General features: G+C 40.4%; 1 protein-coding gene and 1 long non-coding RNA gene across 2 annotated transcripts in view; one reads left to right on the forward strand and one right to left on the reverse strand.

Moving 5' to 3' along the window:
- Positions 1-1295, reverse strand: part of LOC148903906 (uncharacterized) — an 8500-nt gene extending 7205 nt beyond the window's left edge. The window contains exon 1 of the long non-coding RNA XR_016116695.1: positions 1156-1295. This is a non-coding gene — a long non-coding RNA (uncharacterized LOC148903906). The remainder of the gene's footprint in view (positions 1-1155) is intronic.
- The window catches only part of LOC148903907 (LHFPL tetraspan subfamily member 4 protein-like), a 27902-nt gene that overhangs the window by 4910 nt on the left and 492 nt on the right, over positions 1-22500 (forward strand). The window contains exons 2-5 of the mRNA XM_089010899.1: positions 848-1334; positions 14538-14774; positions 15814-15830; positions 17805-22500. The exon at positions 17805-22500 is cut by the window's right edge and continues 492 nt beyond it. Of these exons, the coding sequence (XP_088867025.1) occupies positions 920-1334; positions 14538-14774; positions 15814-15830; positions 17805-17858 (723 nt within the window). The 5' untranslated portion in view covers positions 848-919 and the 3' untranslated portion in view covers positions 17859-22500. The remainder of the gene's footprint in view (positions 1-847; positions 1335-14537; positions 14775-15813; positions 15831-17804) is intronic.

The raw sequence follows: 22500 nt of genomic DNA on the forward strand, positions 1-22500 counted from the left end.
ACAACCCACCTCCCAACGTGACCGCGCTCGTGAACGCGCTTCCTCGCTGTCATCAGTACAAACATCAGCGTCTTCCCGGGGTGCGCGCAGAGGAGCGAGACGCTGGAGGAGGACGGAGAGTGAAAGAGCGAGAGAGAAATATCAAGAGAGGAAAAAAGGCGATGGGGGGGCTGATGGAGGGTGGACGTTAAGGATAAAGGCGGCCAGGCGAGAAACATGATGATGATGATGATGATGATGATGGAGTCGAGGCGGTGGAGAATTGTGGATTTACAAGAAAGGACTGCTCGAATTTGACAGAGAGTGGGGTGGGCTTCTTCAAGATTAAGAATCTTCTCGTTCTCCAGCATCCTCGGCCTTTTTCTCCTCCACTATCTTTTATCCCCCCCCCCCCCCCCCGCCTTATTTCGACTTCATTTGCACATCTTACGTAGCCCATCTAGGCGAGACAGAGAGGGGGAGTACCCCGAAATAAGACAGTATTTCCACCCACCCCTCATGGAAGCTTGTAATGGACACCGCGAAAACATCAGCTAATAATGGAGCACGGAAAGCACCTTTAAATTAAAAACGTCGAGCCGAAGACTGTCAAATAAAGCCCCCCCCCCCCTTTTTTTTAATGGATTTTTTTAATCATTCATGGCGTGGCCCCGAGGAAAACGAGCAATGTTAAATCACTTGTCGTGGTAAATTATTCATGAGTATGCTCCTATAGGTTGGCTATGATTTTGTATTTTTTTCACGTAGCAATCTCTTTCGTTGTAGTCGACCCATGTTAGATAAATCACCACGTTCGGCTTCGCCATTCGGTGGATGGTGAAAGTGTATTTTTCTTTTTTGGGGGAAGGTGTACAGGGGTAGAGGACGGGGGCGCAAGGATAGAAGGAGATTCCTGTCTTTTTTAAGGAGAGGAGCAAACATGTTGCCTTCCCAAGAAGCCTCCAAGATCTATCACGGCAATTACAACTACAACTACAACCCGCGGGCAGTCGGGGTGCTGTGGGCCATCTTCACCATCTGCTTCGCCATCGTCAACGTGGTGGTCTTCATCCAGCCCTACTGGATCGGCGACAGCGTCAACACGCAACAGGCCGGTTACTTCGGACTCTTCCACTACTGCGTGGGAACCGGGCCATCGCCAAGCCGGGAGCTCACCTGCGTGGGCAGCTTCTCCGACTTCAGCTCCATCCCATCAGGAGCCTTCAAGGCGGCGTCGGTGTTCGTGCTGCTCTCTATGGTGCTCATCATCGGCTGCATCGCCTGCATGGCACTCTTCTTCTTCTGCAACACCTCCACCGTGTACAAGACTTGCGCCTGGATGCAGCTGCTGTGCGGTAAGCGTAAGCACGCACGCGCGCACGGGGAAGCCCATCTTTTTTGTCTTGCACGTGGAATCTGTGCAGCTGACTGGCTCGCTTTGATGGCGTTTAAATTTAATGACGGAATACGCTTAATTTATGTTAATTATGCATCGAGCTTTTTATTGAGCCCCCCCTCCACCGCACCCCTGCTGCTCCTCTTCCGGCACCCCCATTCCCCACCATTGAAATAACTCTGGGTTATGGGGGTGGGGAAGTTGGGGGAGGCTTGGGCGACGTAGCTGCATTGCTCAATTAGACCAGCTTTATCGAGCAATGTGTATTTTGTTTCGGAATCCCCAAAAAGGATTGTGGGATTTTGGGATTCCCATACTGCACTCCCAACCATTGCACATTGTACAGTCATTTATCATAATTTCCAAGTTGACACAGTTAAGTAATAATAATACATTTAATTTGAAGCGCCTTTCAAAGTGTTTATTTATTTAGCGTGTGTTTGTGTGTTTTTGTTGTTGTTGAGAACATCTAATTATTGGCACTAATTGCAGTTCAGTTGCCTATGTATAAAATTTTATGATAAGGTCTGGAGGCAATTTGGCTTCTTACATTCAAAAGACACTCACGTAATGGAATTAAACAAGTACTACTTTGCTTGAAATCTGAAAACTGGCAGGTGTTTCACAGTTGCGGTGTATCCATTCATTCATAAGTCCTTAACAAAATCTTACATCAAGTGATAGTTTTTCGATAATGTTTTATTTTCTATCTATCTATCTATCTATCTATCTATCTATCTATCTATCTATCTATCTATCTATCTATCTATCTATCTATCTATCTATCTATCTATCTATCTATCTATCTATCTATCTATCTATCTATCTATCTATCTATCTATCTATTCATTTAATGGTCTGTACTGCTATCTTGAGGGAGAGGATTTTAGGTTGACGGGATTACTGTTCTCAGGTCAGGTTACATTTCTCTCTTAGTTGACGTGTTCGGATTACATTTTGGATAGCAGAGTGAGCAGAAAGTATGAAAACCTCCATGGACACATGCGGGTATGTGTGTGGAACGGGAGAGGTATGGCAAAGTATGACATTTACAAATGGCTGAATGGCAAATCTATTATCATAACGTGAAATGTCATTTAGATTTATGAAGGTGGCAAGTGGGGATTCTTGAAGATTGATTGTCGTTACGATTGTGGTTGAAAATGTTCCATCATCAATACACCTTTGGGGAAATAGGACTTCGAGCATGGTTGCTGCAGCATGGAACACGTCGCACATACAAAAGCGATGAAGACCATCATGGATAATTTCATGACCCCCCTACCCTCCAACTACAATTTTCAACATGTGACCGATCACATGTACAGTTCAAGTGAAATTATTATTATTTTTTATTTTGCAGAGTGTAAGTAAACTAATAAAATAAATAAAGCAATAAACACATCTAAAAATAAAGCAATAAATAAATAAATGAATAAATAAATAAACAAATAAATAAATAAATAAATAAATAAATACACACACAAATAACTGAATACATGGACAAACAAGCAAGTGGTTAGCATAGAGGTGCAGGGTTTGATTTTAGCTACAGCCTTCCTGTGTGTAGTTTGCATGTTCTCCCTGTGCCTGTTTGGGTTTTATCCGGGTGTTATGGTCTTCTCTCACATTACAAAAAAAATCGGAGGAATCTTAATTCAACATTCTCGCTGTGAGTATGAGTGTGGATGGTTGTCAGTGGATGTGTGCCCCGTGATTGGCTGGCAACCAGTTCAGGGTGTACCCCGTCTACGGCTTTATGTCAACTGAGTCAGTCGCTGGGCATACATAGAGAAACAACCATCCACGCTCAATTTAGAGTGTTGCATTAACACACCATACATGTTTTGGAAACGTGGGAGGAAATCAGAGTACCCGGGGAGATATATATATATATATATATATATATATATATATATATATATATATATATATATATATATATATATATATATATATATATATATATATATATCAGCAGCCACACACGCCAGTGTTCACTCAACCCGGAAGCAACATAAAGTTAAAAAAAATAGTTAATAACAAATAATATGACAACACAAAGACACAGAGAGTAATTCATTTTTCACCACTTTCTGTACCCTCTTTGTGACATGAAGCAGTTCTAGATGAAAGCGGAGAGGATCAAAGTGTCCTTTTCAGCAGTGGATCAGGGACGTCATGGTGGAATGTGCACGTCTACTACATGCTAAATATTGAAAGCAAACACAGAGCTGTAGCATCCATTGCCGAAAAGAGATTGTGACAAGAAGACCATCCAACTTTGGCGCCGAAATGGTAGAATTTTGGGAGGTGGAGAAAAAAAAAACACTTCGGAGCATACTTACATGAATATTCATATCCATATGTCCCATTATTTGCAAACACACACGGTCACTAGATTCTTCCGAGTCGCTCTGTGCCGTGTGATTTGTGCTGCGCTCCAATTTCTTTCCATGGAATTAAATTTACATGGTTACCATTTTAATTAGAAGAAAAATCGAAAGAAATGAAACACGCACATAATGACATGTCTATAATTAAACTTTTATGTACCATCAGCAGTTATTCAGTTTGGTGTCTCATTTGATCGCAAACCAAAAAATAATAAATCCTGAGTAATCCTTATTTTCTAATTTTCCTTTTGGGGATTTCACTATTTCAGTTTCCTGCAACATCTGTGACAAATTATGTTAAGTGAATTGTAAATTGGAATGAAATGGTGTGCAATTCATAAAGATTATATGATATATATATTTAGTCGGGTATTTCAGGGTCACTCGCTTGCCAGATTAACTAATTTAAATACCGGTAATTTACAAATACGGTACATCAGTATATGCAACCAACCATCCATTTTCTGATCACCTCATTGTCACAAGGTTCTCGGGGCATACTGGAGCCTATCCCAGCCGTCTCCGGTCAGTCACCGGGGGACACCCTGAACGAGTTGGGTGCGAATCACAGGCCACACAGAGACGACGACAACCATCCACGCTCACACTCACACCTCGGGACAATTGGATTGGATTGGATTGGATTGGATTGGATTTGCCTTTATTAGTCTTGCAGTGGAGAAATTTACATTTACATTGAGAGCGTTTAATCTGCCGTATGTGTTTTTTTTGGAATGTGGGAGGAAATCAGAGCACCCAGAGAAAATCCACTCAGAGAGAGAGAGAGAGAGAGAGAGAGAGAGAGAGAGAGAGAGAGAGAGAGCGAGAGAGAGAGAGAGAGAGAGAGAATCAGAATCAGAATCAGAATCAGAATACCTTTATTCGTCCCGCAATGGGGAAATTTGCAGTCCACAGCAGCAATTGAAGAGGGATGGGGTTGGGGAGAGAGAGAGAGAGAGAGAGAGAGAGAGAGAGAGAGAGAGAGAGAGAGAGAGAGAGAGAGAGAGAGACTCCTCAGGAGATAACCCTGCCCCTCCCTCCGTTCTCTTTCTCACCATCTCCAGGATTTCTGGATGGCTTTTTCCAACCAAACGTACATGTTTTAATAATCAGGCACCTATTAAATAATTCTAAAGTCACTGGGGTGTTTCTAAAAATAGACAGACATGATTAATGGATTCTTATGACCCTTCTCTGCATTGTCTCTCAGTGTGTGTGAGTGTGACTGCGTGTTGCATACGGTAGCAGGAAAAGACACGGTCTTAATAGCATAGAGATATGAATATCTTCTCATTACATACTCATTAACAACATTTTCTCTTACAATAGTTACCTGGCCACAATTCCGGATCAACACAATTTAATTCTGACAATATTTCAATCCGACTATAAAACATGTTCATAGCACATGCGCTTCTCTTCAAGAGAACTGCATCACTGGTGTTGCCATGACAACCATTGGCAACCTCCACTATTGTTCAGTGATACCGTACTGTCGGGCCAGCCAACCAGAGAGCGATCATGCTGTCTTGATATCAACCCTGAACACTTTTCAGTTATTTTTGTCCATCCGAGAGCACGACATTACCCTGTTAGAATGGAAAAAAAACCTTTGAAAACCTCAAAGTATTCGATGTATGACCGCAATAGAGTCATATCACTTGGTTCAATCATCAAACGAAAGAATGTACGGAGTCCTCACTACATCACAAAGTTGCTGCACATGTCTCAAAGTAAAAAGATGCCTGGGCCTGCGGGATGACACTTGATGTTTCTGTATCACAGCCAATTTAATTTCCACATTTGGGATGCATGCAAGCAACATCCTCCACGACAAGTGAAGGAGGCAGGTGGGAGAAAGGAAAACATTTTAGACAGACATCGATGAATATTTTGGTGTGTCAAAAGAAAATCTGACTGAGAAAAGGAAAAATCAGCGTTTTCAACATTGCGGATGTGATCGACACCCGCACATGATAATTTGAAGGTGTTGGATAAAATATGTAACACATGATAACACCTTAGAGCTGAAAAGTGAACAGAGAAAAAGAAAACAAACCAATGACTGGAAACTGCACAGCTCAGACTCATGCTATGAAATAAGCAGCACAACGGCTAAATGCTGCTTCACCACATTTGATTTAACCTCTCGACTCCACTAATTTACTCAAAGCTGAAAATCTCAGAGCTCTACAGTGTCCTAATACTGTAGCAACCATTCTGTAATGAAGCCATAAAATGTCACTACCTCATACACTTTATTAAAAATAAATTAAGAAACAAATAACAAGATAGCCAACAATGGCTCACTCATTTGCATTCTGGATTTGGAGGGGTGAAGCTATTCAGGGTGGGTGGAAGCAGCCATAGTTCCTTGAAATAAGCTAGTTTTCTATATCCTGTCTCGTTATCACTCGTGATCTAGTGCCATGACATCATGATATTTACATACAGTAACGGAAAGCACTCTGAACTGTGCCACGCTGAGATGAACGGAACCTTACTCGTAAGTGAAACATGACTTTACGGTGAAGTAGAGGCAAGTCCTTCATGCGGTGAATCGGTCAATGAACCCTAGAGGCAGTAAAAGTGTGTAAAGTGCCCACCTCAGCACAGTGCCTGCGTGCTCACACACACACACGCACGTACACACACACACACACACACACACACACACACACACACACACACACACACACACACACACACACACACACACACACACACGCACGCACGCACACACACACACACACACACACACACACACACACACACACACACACACACACACACACACACACACACACACACACACACACACACACACACAAGCACTATCGCAACTGCAATAAAAGCAGCATGGATCAGTGAGGAGGCCATCCATTAGATGGACGGAGGACAGCAGGCCAAGGTCTAGACACAGTAGCAAAACGAGGGCAGAGTCCAGACAACTTTATTGCATTACTGCCTAGGCATTTTGATGTCTTAATGCTCACATACGAGGAATTGTACACTCGGATGCTCCAGTACTAGGAATTCCCACAAGCGCCCAAAGTTCAATTCTAAGTGTTGGAAAATGGTAATTAGTTCTTTACATGTCTAAACGGTGACAAGTATTTACCTTTTGAGATGTAATGAGCTCTTCTGGAAAAAAAAAACTATTGTTGTTTTGTTACATAACATTGACAAACTATACCGTCAACCAAGGTTTCAGCAATCTGAAATCTTTTCAGCGTCTGGACCACAAAATGATGGGAAAACGAAGCTTCACGAAGCACCTGTGATATTTTTTGATTCCTCTAGATGTTGCTCTTGGTTTAAATATGAAGGTTAGTGCAAAGGAAATGTCTTAAAAATCCAATTCATCTTTAAACCAAGAGTGCCATCCAGATGAGTCCAAAACCATCACAAAAGGCTTCATGAAGCTTCACTTGCTCATCACTCGTAAACACGTTGACCTCACAGTGCAGAGGTGGTTGATTCCACCTGTCTGTTCTCTCTGTGCCGGTATGGGTTTTCTTTGGGTACTGCTAGTTTCCTCCCACATTCCCCCCCAAAAAAACACGCATGGCATGTTAACTCATTCACTGTCATTAACAAATGTATTCCAGAATTGAAAATATGACGTAGAGCGCCATTCTCAAATTTGTTCGGGTTTTGTTTTTTCATGCTTGGGTGCCAATAAAGTGCTGGCCATGGCGTCTGGCAATGTTTTTTTCTTTTTCACAAGGGGGCAGCATGTCCCATTTATCCATGTTAGCGCTTTGTTACAGCCACGCCTGTTGTTACAGCGCTATATAAACCAATATGTATGTATTGAATTGTAGTTTGGACGGCCACCCTCATTTCAAGCTCAAAGAACTCCAAACACATATAATTAATGTAGGAATTAACTTTTTTTCTGATGAAAGAAAAGAGTTGACCGTTTTTAACGCTGTATTGAATGTTTATGTTGTCCTAAAACTCAATATTCTGTGGTTCATGGAATTCAAGTGAAAATAACAAAAACCCTGGTACTGGAATGCACACATCTTTTGCACATGTCTGGCATTGAATGAGTTCATGGAACACTTTTTAAGTTGTCCCAAAGTGTGAATGTGAGTGTGAGTGTGTATGCTTAAGTATGACATTTTCTCATACTTAAGCAATACTGTTGCGCAATAGCTCCTTGCGCAAATGTCTCTATGTTAAAATTTTAAAATATATCTTTAAAAAAATGTTGTGCCGTTCCAAAGTTAGTCATTCTTTGACCGATGGGTGTTTTGAAAGAATTACATCAGTATCTCAGCACACAAACTCAGAAAGCTTTGGAGAATCATTCTTGTACTCCGAGCTGCTTTCTTCAAAAAAAAAAAAAAAAAAAAAAAATGTGCTCGCATACTTAAATTTAGAACGCTGGAAATATTTTTAGGTCTCTTATATAATAACTGAGGCTGTTTAACTCGAATTAGAATGCCACGTGGAAGAGAAAGTCTGTTAGAATTGTTACATAATCGCTCTCGAAATATCTTATTTGTGCTATGAATAGATTGGTGTGCAGCATATTTGACTAGTTGGATCACAACTCCGGGTAACATTTTTTTTTCAAATGCTCTCATTAGTGGTCTTGTCTTTGAAGCCCTGTTCCAAACAGCTGACAGCTTATGAAAAGATTGCAGGCAATGAAGTGAAATGAAAAAAGACACGACAGTGTTTTTCAGTGGAGAGCATCCAGCTCACCCCATTTTTTTCCTACCATTTGCTGTTTAATGCCCGCGCTTGACAACTTTGATGTCTCTGGGTTCCGAGTTCTGAAAGCAGCGTCTTGAGAGATTGGAAGGGGAGGAAGTGGGGAACCCCCCCCCCCCCTGTTCGCTTCAAAGGGCTTTTCTCCTGGTTTATTTTTAGCTCGCCGGTGCCCATTTTTACACACTTGAATCGGAAATAGAAGATGCCTCGTGACTCTTGTTTCTCATTTGTTTTAAATGAGCGTATATATATATATATATATATATATATATATATATATATATATATATATATATATATATATATATATATATATATATATATATATATATGTTACATGCCTACATGGAGCTGGCATAGTCTACCGAAACATCTGTAAGGAGTATGGACTGGAAACCCCAAAGTCAAAATGGGAAACACCTCCCAAGGTAGTATAGAATAACCGAGCAAAGATGTCCTGTGGGACTTCCAGATACAGACTGACAAGATGGCCAAACAACCAGATATCGTGGTCAATGGATGTAGCGGTCCCGAGTGATGGAAACATCAGAAAGAAGGAACATGAGAAAATCGAGAAATACCAAGGGCTCAGAAAGGAGCTGGAGAGAGCCTGGAAGGTAAAGGTGACAGTCGTGCCTGTGGTGGTCGGAGCACTCGGGGCAGTGGCCCCCAAACTAGACGAGTGGTTGCAACAGATCCCGGGAACAACGTCAGATATCTCGGTCCACAAACGCGCAGTGCTAGAAACAGCACGGATACTGCGCAGAACCCTCAAGCATCCTGGCCTCTGGTAGAGGACCCGAGCTAAAATGGGGGATAGACACCACCCATGGTATTTGTTTGTATGCGTTATTAATGTTAATTTGTTCATGTATTATGTTATTTATTTATTTATTTATTTATTTGTTGTGGTGAGTCAACACACCATCCCATCGATTGCAATATACTGTAAGTGTTTTGCAAGTTGAAATATACATAAATCCCACGAGTCCCACAACATTAAATAAGATCAGAAAGAAGAAGAGTTGTCCTTTTTTTGGACAGTGAATGGAGAATTAGAAGTTTTTTAAAAAAAAGGACAAATTAAGCAAGTGTGAGCGTCTTTTTATTAGTCCTTAACCGGGTTAATGTGAAGTGAGGAAGAAAAAAAATAACACGTTATGAGCTATTTCGTCTCCAAAGTATTTTTTATAGCAACGCTTCAACTGATTATACAGTAAGAGAACAAAACAAAGTGCCTATGGACACCCTTTCACTAACGATCAATCCAACCGGGTCTGGGTACCTGCACACCATCTTGATGGAAAGTATTTCTAAATATAATGCTTTTATTATTATTATTATTATTATTATTATTATTATTATTATTATTATTATTTTATGTTACTACAGACCGTATATTCTGGTAGGAAAAGTACATTCAATGAACGGTCTCTTTTGAAACAGTTTTATATAACAACAGCTCATGTGCAATAACAATCAAATAAATCATCGAAGAGCACATGGTTTAACCTTTTAGTGCAGAGGCATGACTCTATGTGTTTGTTTATATGTGAGCATGTACTTGTGCCTAGCAGCAGATGCAGAAAGTCGGTCGTTGGCAAAAAAAAAACAAAGAGAAGGCCTCAGTTAATCAGCTGCCTCAAAGGTCGCTACTGTTGGTCCCTCCAGATTCTTCAACTACATTCTCGTGCTCTCCGAAAACTCAGAGGGACCCCCGGAGTGTTTTCATATAGCACGCATTCATCAAAAACCCATAAAACATGTTACCTGATGCTCATTACTCAGTAAACGATTTTTTTTTTCTTTCTCATTGCCCGGTCTATGTTTCTGTCTTGCACAGAGGTCATAAAGAGAAGCTAATAATGTGCTGATTTCCCAAGGTGATGGCTGGAGTCGGTCCTCTTTTCTCTCATTACTTACTGTAATACCGTCATGATAGCCCTTCTCATTACATTCCCTCATTACAACAGGAGTGATTTTGAATGGGGAAGCAGTCATGTTTTGAGCGTATCCCGTCTCGAGAATGCGCTCTGACTAATCTCGTATTCTCCCTCATCTGTTGCCACGAGTGCACCGCCCACCATTGACTTGTGATGGAGGGTGTAGGTGAAGCAGGGGAGGGAGGGGAGGGGTCTTCATAGGGAATACTAAATGTTACACGACTCCATCACATACCAAATGGACTTGGATGTTTTTTTTTACACTTGTGTCAAAGACTTTCAAGTCTCTAAAAAGCCTAAAAATCAAGTAAAACCTCCAAAGTTGAACACCCCAGGGTTCATTGATTTGCAATTTTCATTCCAACGTGTTTCAAAAGGTTCACATGCATTTCACTGATCCTTCTTTGGATTTGAAGTTGGTTGTGTGACTTTGTGTTTTGTTATCGCGCCGCGACATACAGAACTCATTTTATTTGCAATTTAGGCGGACAACGAGTGTTGACGCAAAACATGTCGGACAGGATGAATATGTTATGAGTGGGAGGGAACATAAAAACAACAGATGCAATTGTTTTTGCGCAGACTTCATGACCTTCAAAAGTATTAAATTGACAAAGAGCAAAACAAGGTCCACCAACAAAAGCTTCTCGAGTTACAAAACATGCATACCAAGATTTTTAAATATTAATGCACATTACCTCAAATGATCCCAAATACGCACGAACAAGCAGCAGCAGGTACAATGAACTAATCTCAAATTCTTCCTATGCTCGACTGTGTTTAAAAAAAGGCAATGTTCTTGGATGAATTATTTTGAGGGTTGGCTGGTTCACACGTCTGCCTCACATTGCAGGGGTTCGATTCTGGCTTCAGCCTATACACGCTCCTGTGTGGGTTTTTTTCCGGGTACTCCGGTTTTCTCCCACTTTCGGAAAAGCACGTGTGGCAAGCTCATGTAACACACTAAATTGACCTGAGATGTGAGTGTGAGCCTGAATGGTTGTCTGTCTGTCAGGGTGGGCCTTGCGATAGGTCGCAATCGGTTCAGGGTGTCCCCACCTATTGTCCAAAGACGGCTGGCATAGGAACCAGGATGACCACATCAGTGAGAATAAGTGGATAAGATGGATTTTGTTATGGGTGAATGTTTGGCCACTCAGAACGTGTTTCCGCACAGGTATCAAAGTCAAGGTCCGGGGGCCAAATCTGGCTCGCTACATCATTTTATTCGGCCAGCGAAAAATAATCAAACTTGTGAAATTCCATGATGCTTGCTACTGTCTGAGCCAAAAATTCAAATTGTCCCATGTGAACCACAATAACAGTTATTATTTTTTACTTCTAATTTGAAAACTAGTTATTCATTAATTTGTTTTGTGCTCTATATTACATTAAATATTCTAATGGTTTCCCCAAATTCATAACGACCCTCAAGAGGAAACTGTGACTACCCTGTGGCCCGTGGCAAAAAAATAAGTTTGACACCCCTTCTTTACAGTAACATGTAACTTGCTTACTGCGGTAACAACAAAGACATAACAGCATCAGAACGCTAATTAAGGGTGTTTGTTGAAAATGTAATTCAGCTTCCTCTCCGCTGGTGTTCAATCAAAGTCTATTCCCTGAGGTACTTTATGTCCCCCACATCGTGCCACTATCGCTCAGCAGGCATCCCATAATCACGACTTCTGTCAGGAGGTGTTGCCGTTGCTGCCACTCATCCTAAATGACATCGTCTCCCTTTGAAATATTCACCAAGTATATTTTATGGACGTCGAGTCTAACCACGAACCGGGTCCAATCTGCCTCTCTCTTTTATGAGCGGCGCTGGTGATGTTAGCTATGAAAAAGACATGTGGCCAGAATGAAGATTGAGTGTGAAGGCTGCCATGTATGTTCACCATCTCCCTGTAGAGCCCACTGCTTTACTTACAAGGCCTGCGGCAAGCGAAACCTCGATGCTATTTAAACAGAGCTGGTGAGCGTGGGACGTGGTCCAATCAGCTTCCTGGCTGATGCTCACTTTGATGAATGGAGCATATGTGCAAAGTATGGATAACCATTTCCGTTGCACTCTTTGAATTGCACGTATGGATTCGGCTGAGTGTCGACCGTTTGTTTGTGTTGGCAAAACAATGAGTGTGAAGGATCGTTTGTCTTGTGTGCTACAATTGGCCAGCGACCAATCCAAAAGGAGTACACCACACCTCTCGCCCAAATCAGCAGGGATGGATGATTATTCTCTTGGGTCATTGTGCCCATAGTGACAATGCTTTCTTCCATAAATGGATTGATATTGATCATGAAAGGTGGGCTCGGTGATCACTGGTTAGCCCATCGACCTCGTAGTGCAGAGGTACCAGGTTCAATTGCAGGTTCCTGTGTGGAGTTTGCATGTTCTCCACCAGCCTGGATGGGTTTTTTTCCGGGTACTCCGGTTTCCTCCCACATTCCAAAAACATGCATGGTCGAACACTCCAAATAGTCCTTCGGTGTGAGTGTGAACGCGGATGGTTTTTTGTCTCTGTGTGCCCTGCAATTGGCTGGCAACCGGTTCAGGGTGTCCTTCACCTATTGCCCGAAGACAGCTGGGATAGGCTCCGGTATCCCCCTTACGACTTTTGTGAGAATAAAGTGGATCAGAAAATGATGACAAACTGTCCACTACAGTAACCGCAGTCCCAAAAAGGGTTCAAAGCTATTCTGCAATTCCCCTTAAACAAGTACCACTTAGGTGGGCAATACTGAGTCGGACAGCAAAACAGAGATTTCAGGAAATGCATCTGCGAGTATTGTTGTTCATTCTTCCAAACCTCCTTGAGATGAGAAAAAAATAGATTTAGAGGAACTCAGGCTTCAAATTCCACCCGCTGATTGATTACTGAATGGATTCAAATCTGTATTGGAGAGGTTTGGTCCATATCACCTATTGTGGGGCATAATCAAAGACACAGCAAGCGATCTGGAGAGAAAGCCGATTGGGTTATTGTTATTTTTGTCCGCCCTCCATCATGGCATTCCAATGCGTGAAAATGGCACCTCAGCGATATTTTAGGTTTACCAACATGGAAATGTTGCGAGCACGAGAAGCAAAGTGTTCTTTCAGTCCATTGAGCAAGCACCGCGGCGAAGATGTAGAAAGGTACCGAGGCCAAGTTAACCTCAATAAGTCAGTTATGTTTTCATGTTTTTCCGGTGACGACATCCACTCATCCATATTCTATACCGCTTATTCTACACACAGTCACGCCAGCCGCACAATTTTCAGATAGGTGAATTACGACGTACACATTGGCCCTTTACTGGCATAACATTTTTGGAAAAATGACTTGGAAATGTTTTATAAATAGATAAATAAACAAACAAATACATCACTAAGTAAATAAATAGACAGATAGACAAATAAATACATAAATATATACTCTATGAAAAATAAACAAACAAACAATAAATAATACATAATCCAATCCAATCCAATACATATTGATTGATACACCGCTTTAACATCGGAAGCTGTAAATAAATACATAATTAATAAATACTTAAATAAACAAATAAACAGATATATTAATAAACATATAAATACATACATAAATAAACATATAAAATCAAACAAACAATAAATAATAAAAGAAACGAAATAAATAAATAAATACATGTGGGTGGTGTCAAAATTAGAAGCGTTAATCTTTCTTAAAAGTACGGATTGGGACATTTATTTTAGTAAATTGTATTGTCAATTGTATTGTTGTTATCCAATATGTTCTTGGTTCCCTGCATGAACTTTGTGTTTGTACTCAGAAGAAAATAAATCATGATGGCGTTTTACATTTTATAGAATTACAGTAAAGTCTCGTTATATTGATATTCAAGGGAGTCCGAAAAAATATCGATATAATCGGGACTATCGATATATCTGACCCTGTTTGCATGTAATTTTCTCCGTGCGTGCATAGAAATAGTATCGATATATCCGATATCGATATAACGAGACTTTACTGTACTACATTTCAAATTATGGATCGGTTCACGTCGGCCTTACCTCTGAACACTTCTTTTCCCAACTAATTCTGTCTCTTCCTTTTCCTCCTGCAGGAGTCTGTCTGGTCCTTGGCTGCATGATCTTTCCCGATGGATGGGATGCCGAGGTCATCCGGGACATGTGCGGGGAGCATACGGGGAAGTACTCACTGGGCGACTGCTCCGTCCGCTGGGCCTACATGTTAGCCATCATGGGCATCCTCAACGCTTTGGTGCTCTCCCTCATGGCCTTTGTCTTGGGCAATCGGCAAAATGATTTCTACTTGGACGACCTGCAGACTGACAACAAAGGTGAAGACAAGTGTTTCCTGTATTTCAACACTGTAGAATGTACTTTTATTTTGACACCCTCGACATATCAGCTGTCGCATGATCAGCTTTGGAATTGAAATGCTATGGCATTTCCAGTAGGTTGTTAAATTCAAAATGACGACAAGGAATTTCCTCTGCTTTATTTTAATTTTTTTACCATTTTAGTTTCAGTGCGCCACTCAGAAGCTAGAGAGGCTCCCTCGGCGTGTCTCTGACAGTTTGCAGAAAGTTGCATCAGGATGCTTGGATCCTTCTCGTTAAACCGAGCAAAAGCGGGCGATTGGAGGGAAGGAATGAAAGGGATCAATCGGGGTGGGGGGGGGGCAGAGGGGGGGGGCAGAAGATGTCGCATAGGACGCCAAAAGGAAAGCCAGTTCATCAGGTGAGGGGGGAAATGGAGTGACGCCATGACATAATTGCGACAGGAATAACGCCACGTGGCAATAGATGAGGGAGGGGCATAGGCCGAGGCTGTGAGATTTTCACCAAATTGTCACATAAAATGTCTCACTTCTCTAATGAATCTCTGATGGTTTCCATGGTAACTGGAGATATTCCAGGGCATGGGCGTGTCTTTCTGTTTTTATGTTTAACCCCGCTGACTGATTTTTGTTGTTTGTTTGTTTTTTTTTCTTCTTCCACACCGAATACCCCGATTGTTTCATGAGCTGTGTCAACTTCCTTTTCCTTCCCTCCAATTTTTACATTCATTGAAATTGAAACTGCTCTCCGGCGGCAGTCAAATACAATGAGGAAAATGAAACTACATTCATGTTAATAGAAAAAAAAAAAAAAAAACGGCACGCCGACGGAAGCATTTGGAGCGGATACGAAATAGTAATATGTATAAGCCGACACATGCAGCCAAGGAAGGTCTTCATTCAGCCGTAAAGGATGACTTTGGTGCTTAACTCAGACTTACATAAGCATATTAGTGTTTTGCACAAATATGCACTTTCTTCCGCTTTAAAAAAATGTTCCACATGCCAACACTTTTGTTCCATTTGTGTCTTTTCAGATTTTGCCGTGTCCAGGGTAAGTACGGAATTTTGCTTTGTCAGTTGCACGTGCATTATACACGCATGCACACACTCCCAAAATGTATCGCGGTGCAAGTACGGGGTGGGTTGGGGGGTCGGTAGGTAAAATTTTATACAGTACGTCAAATGTGGATTTAGAGAGTCAATACACCCTGTAAAAAAATGACAAATTTAGACTAATTAGACTAAATAAAGAATATTTTATATATTTTTTTTAACAGGGGTGTGTTTACTGTCAATAACTACTGCCAGACGTATGTAAAATGAAAGGTAAAAATCACACTGATCAAAATCACAACCATTGCACAGAGGTCAAGATACAAACAAAATATACAAAGAAATATAAAAATAGATACAAACAAAATGTACATCGGAGGAAAAAAAAGTGTCATCAAAGCGTTAATAAAAAAAGCATTTATTTTGTTAGCAAAACGTTTTAAGGTTGCTCATCCTCAGCCCAATATGACTGCATTTTAAAAATCAAAATAAACACATAAATAGAATAAAAAAAACAGGTGTTACTGTGATATTGCGATTTGTCATTTCCCCTCAGTGGATAATACCAAAGCGAATGTGTGCGTGTGTGTTTGTTGCTAGGGATGAGAGAAGAGGGAGGGGGGGGGGGGGAACTTACCAAAGGGTGTTTAATATAGGTATTTCCCTGGTTCCAAAATAATGATTCATCCGAATGCCAAAGAGTTTAATTTCATGGCAAATTAATCAAATAAAAGGACCACAGCAAGTTATGAATTTCTCTTTTGGTCGCTATTCAAGGGAAGGCTCAATAGAAAAGTCCCAAGAGGAGCCAATGAAGGGAGAGGAGAAAAAACAATTACAAAACTAGCCAAATAAAATGACTAAAGAGTCGCCAAATCCCCCATCTGCTGTATTCTTTTAACAGGGAACTCAAACGACATTTACAATTTGACAGATCGTGCTTGCTGTGGATGTCTGGTGATAACTTTAAATCAGCAAAACATTTGCTGCTTCAGTCCAGTTGGGGGTGGGTGACAAATCTGGATCGGAAAACCTACAACAGTGGCTGCTGTTGCGTTATGCAACCACAAGAAGGAGATATGCTAAAGGGGATACAATACAATTTTTGATCTATATATCAATTGAAATCTAGCTGTGGTTACACAATGCATCCACTAGATGAAGTCATGCTAAAGGGAATACAAAACAAGACAATACCGTTTTCTTTATATAGAGACTTTGCAACCGCTGCAGCTGTGACAAAGTGCTTCAAGAAATGTTAAAATACTCCATGATTCCTCAGCATGAAGCTCATGGGCTCATAACCACAATAATATCTTGTGAGAAATCTTGCTTCTCTCCTTCTTCCTTCGTTTAATGAGGAGTTAACCCGATTTTAGGTGCGGATTATAATGAGGAAAATATGGTTGTTTAGAGTACGCATGTTTTGGTGCTCTGAATTAAATCGCGAGGTGCTGGACAGCTTAACTCATTCACTGCCATTCCCAAATTTGTTCAGGTTTTGGTTTTTCCTGCGGGGGCTTGCCGATAAAGCGCTGGTCACACCTCTGGCAATGTTTTTCCCTCCTACGAGGGGGCAGCATTTCCCTTTATTCCATGTTAGCGCTTTTTTACAACTTCAGCTGTTGTTAAAGCACTATATAAATCAACATGTATGTATTGTATTTTGTACAGCCGCCTCCATTTCAAGCTCAGATAACTCAAGACCCATATAACTTACAAATTAACTATTTTTTTCTGATAAAAGTGTGTAAGGATTCTTACACTGAATTGAATGTTGATGTAGTCCTAAAACTCAATATTCTGTGGGCCCTGCAATCTGAGTGAAAATGACAAAAACCCTGGCACTGGAGTGGAGACGTTTACACATTGTATGGCATTGAATGAGTTAAAATTGCAGAACTGTATTAGGACAATTCTTATGTTGACTCTATGGTGTTACGAGTGTTTTATTTAATTTTATTGTTTTTAGATTGAGGTTCGGGACAGAAGAGAGCCAAGGTACGGGGTGCAACGTCTCCACTGAGGACGATGATCACACTGGACATCTCTTCTTCTTATTATTCTTCTCTATTTCTCCTCTTCTTTCCAATGATCAGGATATCACCCAATGTCAATACAGACACCAAGTGTACAGGATTATGTATGATAAAACCACAACGACAACAAAAAAAACTCCTCAACAACAAATTAATTGGGGTCAACTATATTTTGGGAAAAAAAAGAAAAAAAACGTCAACGTCGATACAGAGGATCGAACACTTGACTTTCTCAACAAATCCTTTTCAAGTCTTAATTTTTGTGCAAAACTCACTCAATATCAGCAGCCATTTTGTGTGTCAACGATTTACATTGAGACCACCGTTTTGCAACTTTGTCGCTGTGTGATTTTGCATCTCTTCAGAGACGAATGCGAGTCCCTGTGCATAAAGTTGCGTTTATATGTCCGCCGCGGATGATGAAACATCAAGAGCAGCCGGCTGTGATCATCAAACACCTCCTGGAGATTCCCTGCTGTGTATACCAAACTTTGTAAATTAAAAAACAAATACTATAATGATTTTTCCAGTACCAACACACTAAAGAAAAGAACTGTACCAACATTGCTTCATTCTTCATAAGGTGCCCTGCTGTTATTTTATTTTTAACCAGCTCAATTTTTCTAACCAGACTTTGCCATCCAGAGTAGAATGGGAATTGATGATTCTATATTTTCTTTGAACATGATTGATTATGTTTACATCTCCAATCAGTGGTAGGCCAAAAGCGTTCACTGTACAAACAACTGTGCCTGAGACAGTCCCAGGTCACATTGATTGACGGCAGGAATTGGTCTGTCAGCACAATCGTAAAAGTACAGTACTGTGTCGGGGTTAATTGAGGCAGTAACAAATTGTACATTTTCGGGTATGACTTTTGTGTGATACGTACCCTGTTTAAGGTTTTCATAAACGGTTTATAAAATGGTTGATTGATTAGTTAGGTCGTAGGTTAAAAGTGAAGACACCTTTGTACTATGCCTCTTTGGTTGTTTAAATGGTCGTCAAAACGATGTTCAAATATTTGACGAAAAGGCTCGTATTTTGCCAGTCATGCCTGGAAATATTTTACATGATTACAGATTAACCACAAAAGGGAACAGCACTTGAAACAATGACCCCACACGTGTTGCTGAAAGTAATTTAGAACTTTAATTGTTTTTTTTTTCCTAATACCGGTACTGCAAGGACAACCGACGTCACTTTTTTGTTTCCTGACTGACATCAGAAAAAGTTTTATAGCATCTAAAATACCCAAAACACGCAGTATGATCTTTTTAGTCAAATGCAAAACACCAATAAAAATAACTTAAAGTGTGTAAAAAGTACTTCAATTTGAAATCGGAAGTGGCCTGTTTCAGAAGGTCCCGCCCCCATGTTAGTGGTGTCACGGCAAGACGTCTTGCCTTGCTCGAGAATCAAAACAATGGCTTCAGATTCCGAAAAGATGCTTTCTTGTTACTCATCCAGTTATGAATATGATTCAAATAGTTCTGTAGAAGAAAGCATACATGTTCGCATTCGACTAAAGAATTTATTCTGTGTCATTTTGAGGCATCAGGAGTGGGAAATGTCAAAAAAGGCAGAAAATGGCGACACAGCCGTGTAAGGAATTAATCAGCCCGTTTCCACAGGCTGCTTAATTCCTTACATGGAGCTTTGTCACCCTTTTCTGCCTCTTTTTGGTCCTACACGACGTTTTCAGACCAAAGTACAGCGAAATGCATTGACGTGATGGAAGGACTGCTACAATGTGTCCTTTTTTTTCGGTCAGGGGCGTTCCTTCAGTGACGTAGGGTGAGTACTCGTCACCAACTCAAAAACAAGACTTCCGGAATATTCAGCGCGAGTCTTAAAATGTAAAATATAGCTATAGGCGGTGGAATCTTTGTAAAATACGCTCAGCAGATGTCATTTGAAGACATTTTACAAATTATAGACACAACTTGTCCGGAGACTTCGGTTGTCCTTTAATTGTACACATTAACAGGAATTTGCATGAGAGGCAAATTATTTGAAAATAATAACCCCCCATCAATAATAACAAATTTGTGACCCAGAGTCATATTTATACTTACACTTGGTTGCATTCACAAGTTACAATTTAGCTTCTGAATATCAAAAACGGACTCTTGTTTTGCTCATGCCAATTCCTACACACCAATTCATGAGTCTGCCATTCACCCCCTCGCTCACCTCACTGTACAGAAGGTAATGTTCACCCACGAGAGAGGGATTTCAGTCTAAAAGTTGTGCTTTATTTCAAACTGGAAAAAAATATATACAACTCGTTTCTTGTATTTGTTTAGGTACATCCAGACAGTATTTTGCTATTTTAATACCAAAATCCGTTCAGGCATTCATTTTTTTTTGCAACTAGATTCATGTTATGTCATTTAATTTATATCACTGGTGGGATTTGTGCATGCATATGGATGGATACTATTTTCACTCTATAATATCATTCGATCATGTTTTTGTTCAATCCCACCACTGAATCTCAATGAGCTCATTATTTTCCCCCGTTGAAGGAATCTGACCAATTTGTGTCGAATCATCAAGTTGATTTCTCTTTCATCGAAAGAGGAGTAAGATAGAATCTTATCGCTGTCTTTTAGCGATTTTGGCAAATATTGTGCATGGTGAAAAATCTTGGTTTTGAACCTTTATCTGGTCTAAGGAAGAAGAGCTCACTTTGCTTGGTGAGGATATTTTTAGAATTCCAAATCAATGGCATTCCTGATATTAGCTTTGTACGACACACATTGCTACATTGCTGCTCCAATAAACATGTCGCACCTTTTTTTTTTTTGCTACACCAGCAACGCATGAATGCCGCAGGACATTTCAAATATGTAATTTGGTAGGTCCTATTGCGTAGGACGGCCCACGTAGGCCTTTGTCAAATACATGTACTCTACAGTGTACTCTTGGAGCTTGGAAGGGTGATAAAAAAGGGGAAAAAAATGCAATAGAAATTGAGCTGAAATGCCGTAAACGGAAGAATTTCAATAAATAAATAAAACTAAAATACAAATTAATAATTACATTAAAATTTAAAAAACAAATTAAATTAAATTACATTCATAACTCAAAGAAAAGAATGCAAAGCATCTGCCTATTCCTTCCTCAGTATCTTTATTTTTCTGCTATGTTGTTTGTGTATATTTATCGTTCCAAGACAATGGAGGTATGTAACAGAATTTGTAATAAAATAAATGACCCACTGCCCCCCAAAAAATAACTTTAAGAAGGCTGATAATACAGCGGTTTGAGACCCCGTCATAAGTGGTCAAAGCGTCAACACATACACGAAGCTTAGCATACATAACTTCATTTTGCCACCGCTTACTATTAATTTACATGAAGTCTGTCAACAAAAATATTTCTGCCACAGCTTATGTTCAAATTCCAAAGAGCCACTGTACTTAAAAGGTAGTACAAAGTATCTTAAAAAGTTTAATCATTTGCTTCGACCGTGATTTCAAATTTTGATCTTAGCTGTATAGCATACAAGCTAATGTGTGGACAAGTCAAAAACTTTAAGACTATGGGACATTTTCCCGCCTGTGACATCTGCAGGTTTGCCTGAAAAGGCACCGTGACATCATTTGACCTTGCTTTATAAAATCTAGGTAGAGTCATGAGCAGATAGCTAGATGTACTCCTCAATGTGTGTTTTTTTTTTGGGGGGGGAGGGGGGTGCTAGCTAGCTAACTCTCAGGAACCTGTATGTACACAGCACTGTATTCTTGTCTCCTAATGGGAAATAAGTGTGTTTTGCAGACCCGCGGGTGTGCTGAATTCCCTTTTTTGGATTGACAACTCTGGGTTTACAAGCTGGGCCAAGCAGGCAATATATGAAAATAGCCCTTATGCTGAATTTAACAATGCTGTCGCGCTCACAATTTTCACCTCATCAACCATCGCTGTGCCAAGCTTTGATGTGAAACCACCGATGAACTGTGTGCAAATCATTGTTAGAATATGTAAAGGATGTCGTGGAAAATGTGATTTCAGTTTTTTTTTTTACTTAGAATTAGTCCTCATGCCGACATTTTGCATCTCTATGCCAATCCCAAGGGTGCGCAAGGCAAACTGAAATAAAACTTGACAAGGAGTTGACGGTATCATAACCCTGATGAGCACATGTTTCTACTACTCCAGGTGCCTCTAAGAACTCTTGATCCAGACGTGGTGCATTACCAGCAAACCAAGTTGTGACACTAGGGTTGTTTTTTTTTTAATATTCAAAGACTACAACACCTCGACTCATGTGACGTAACCTGATTTGACTGCGAATTGCAGGCGAGGGAGGGGGATTGGGAATATCCACTCAGTTTGCAGTTGAGCAAAATAACGGAATAAATTGATAATTAGCTTGGATTTGGGTTTAAATGTTTGCTTACTTTGAATTCAACAACTTCATCATGAATTCAAAGGCAGAAAGAAACGTCCAGTAGGGGCGGAGGAAAGGGATTTTCCGATTTCCCTAAAATATTTGTAAATGTCATTTTAAGTGTTTTGTCATGCAATACCATGTATAAAGACATCTTGTTGGGAGGGGTCTTGAGAGGTGGGTGAGTAGTAACGTCCAGTGATTATGTTCTGATTCTTGTTGTGTTCATT

The sequence above is a fragment of the Hippocampus bargibanti genome, linkage group LG01, assembly GCF_051943395.1.
Source record: "Hippocampus bargibanti isolate YZ-2025 linkage group LG01, ASM5194339v1, whole genome shotgun sequence".
Classification (NCBI taxonomy): domain Eukaryota; kingdom Metazoa; phylum Chordata; class Actinopteri; order Syngnathiformes; family Syngnathidae; genus Hippocampus; species Hippocampus bargibanti.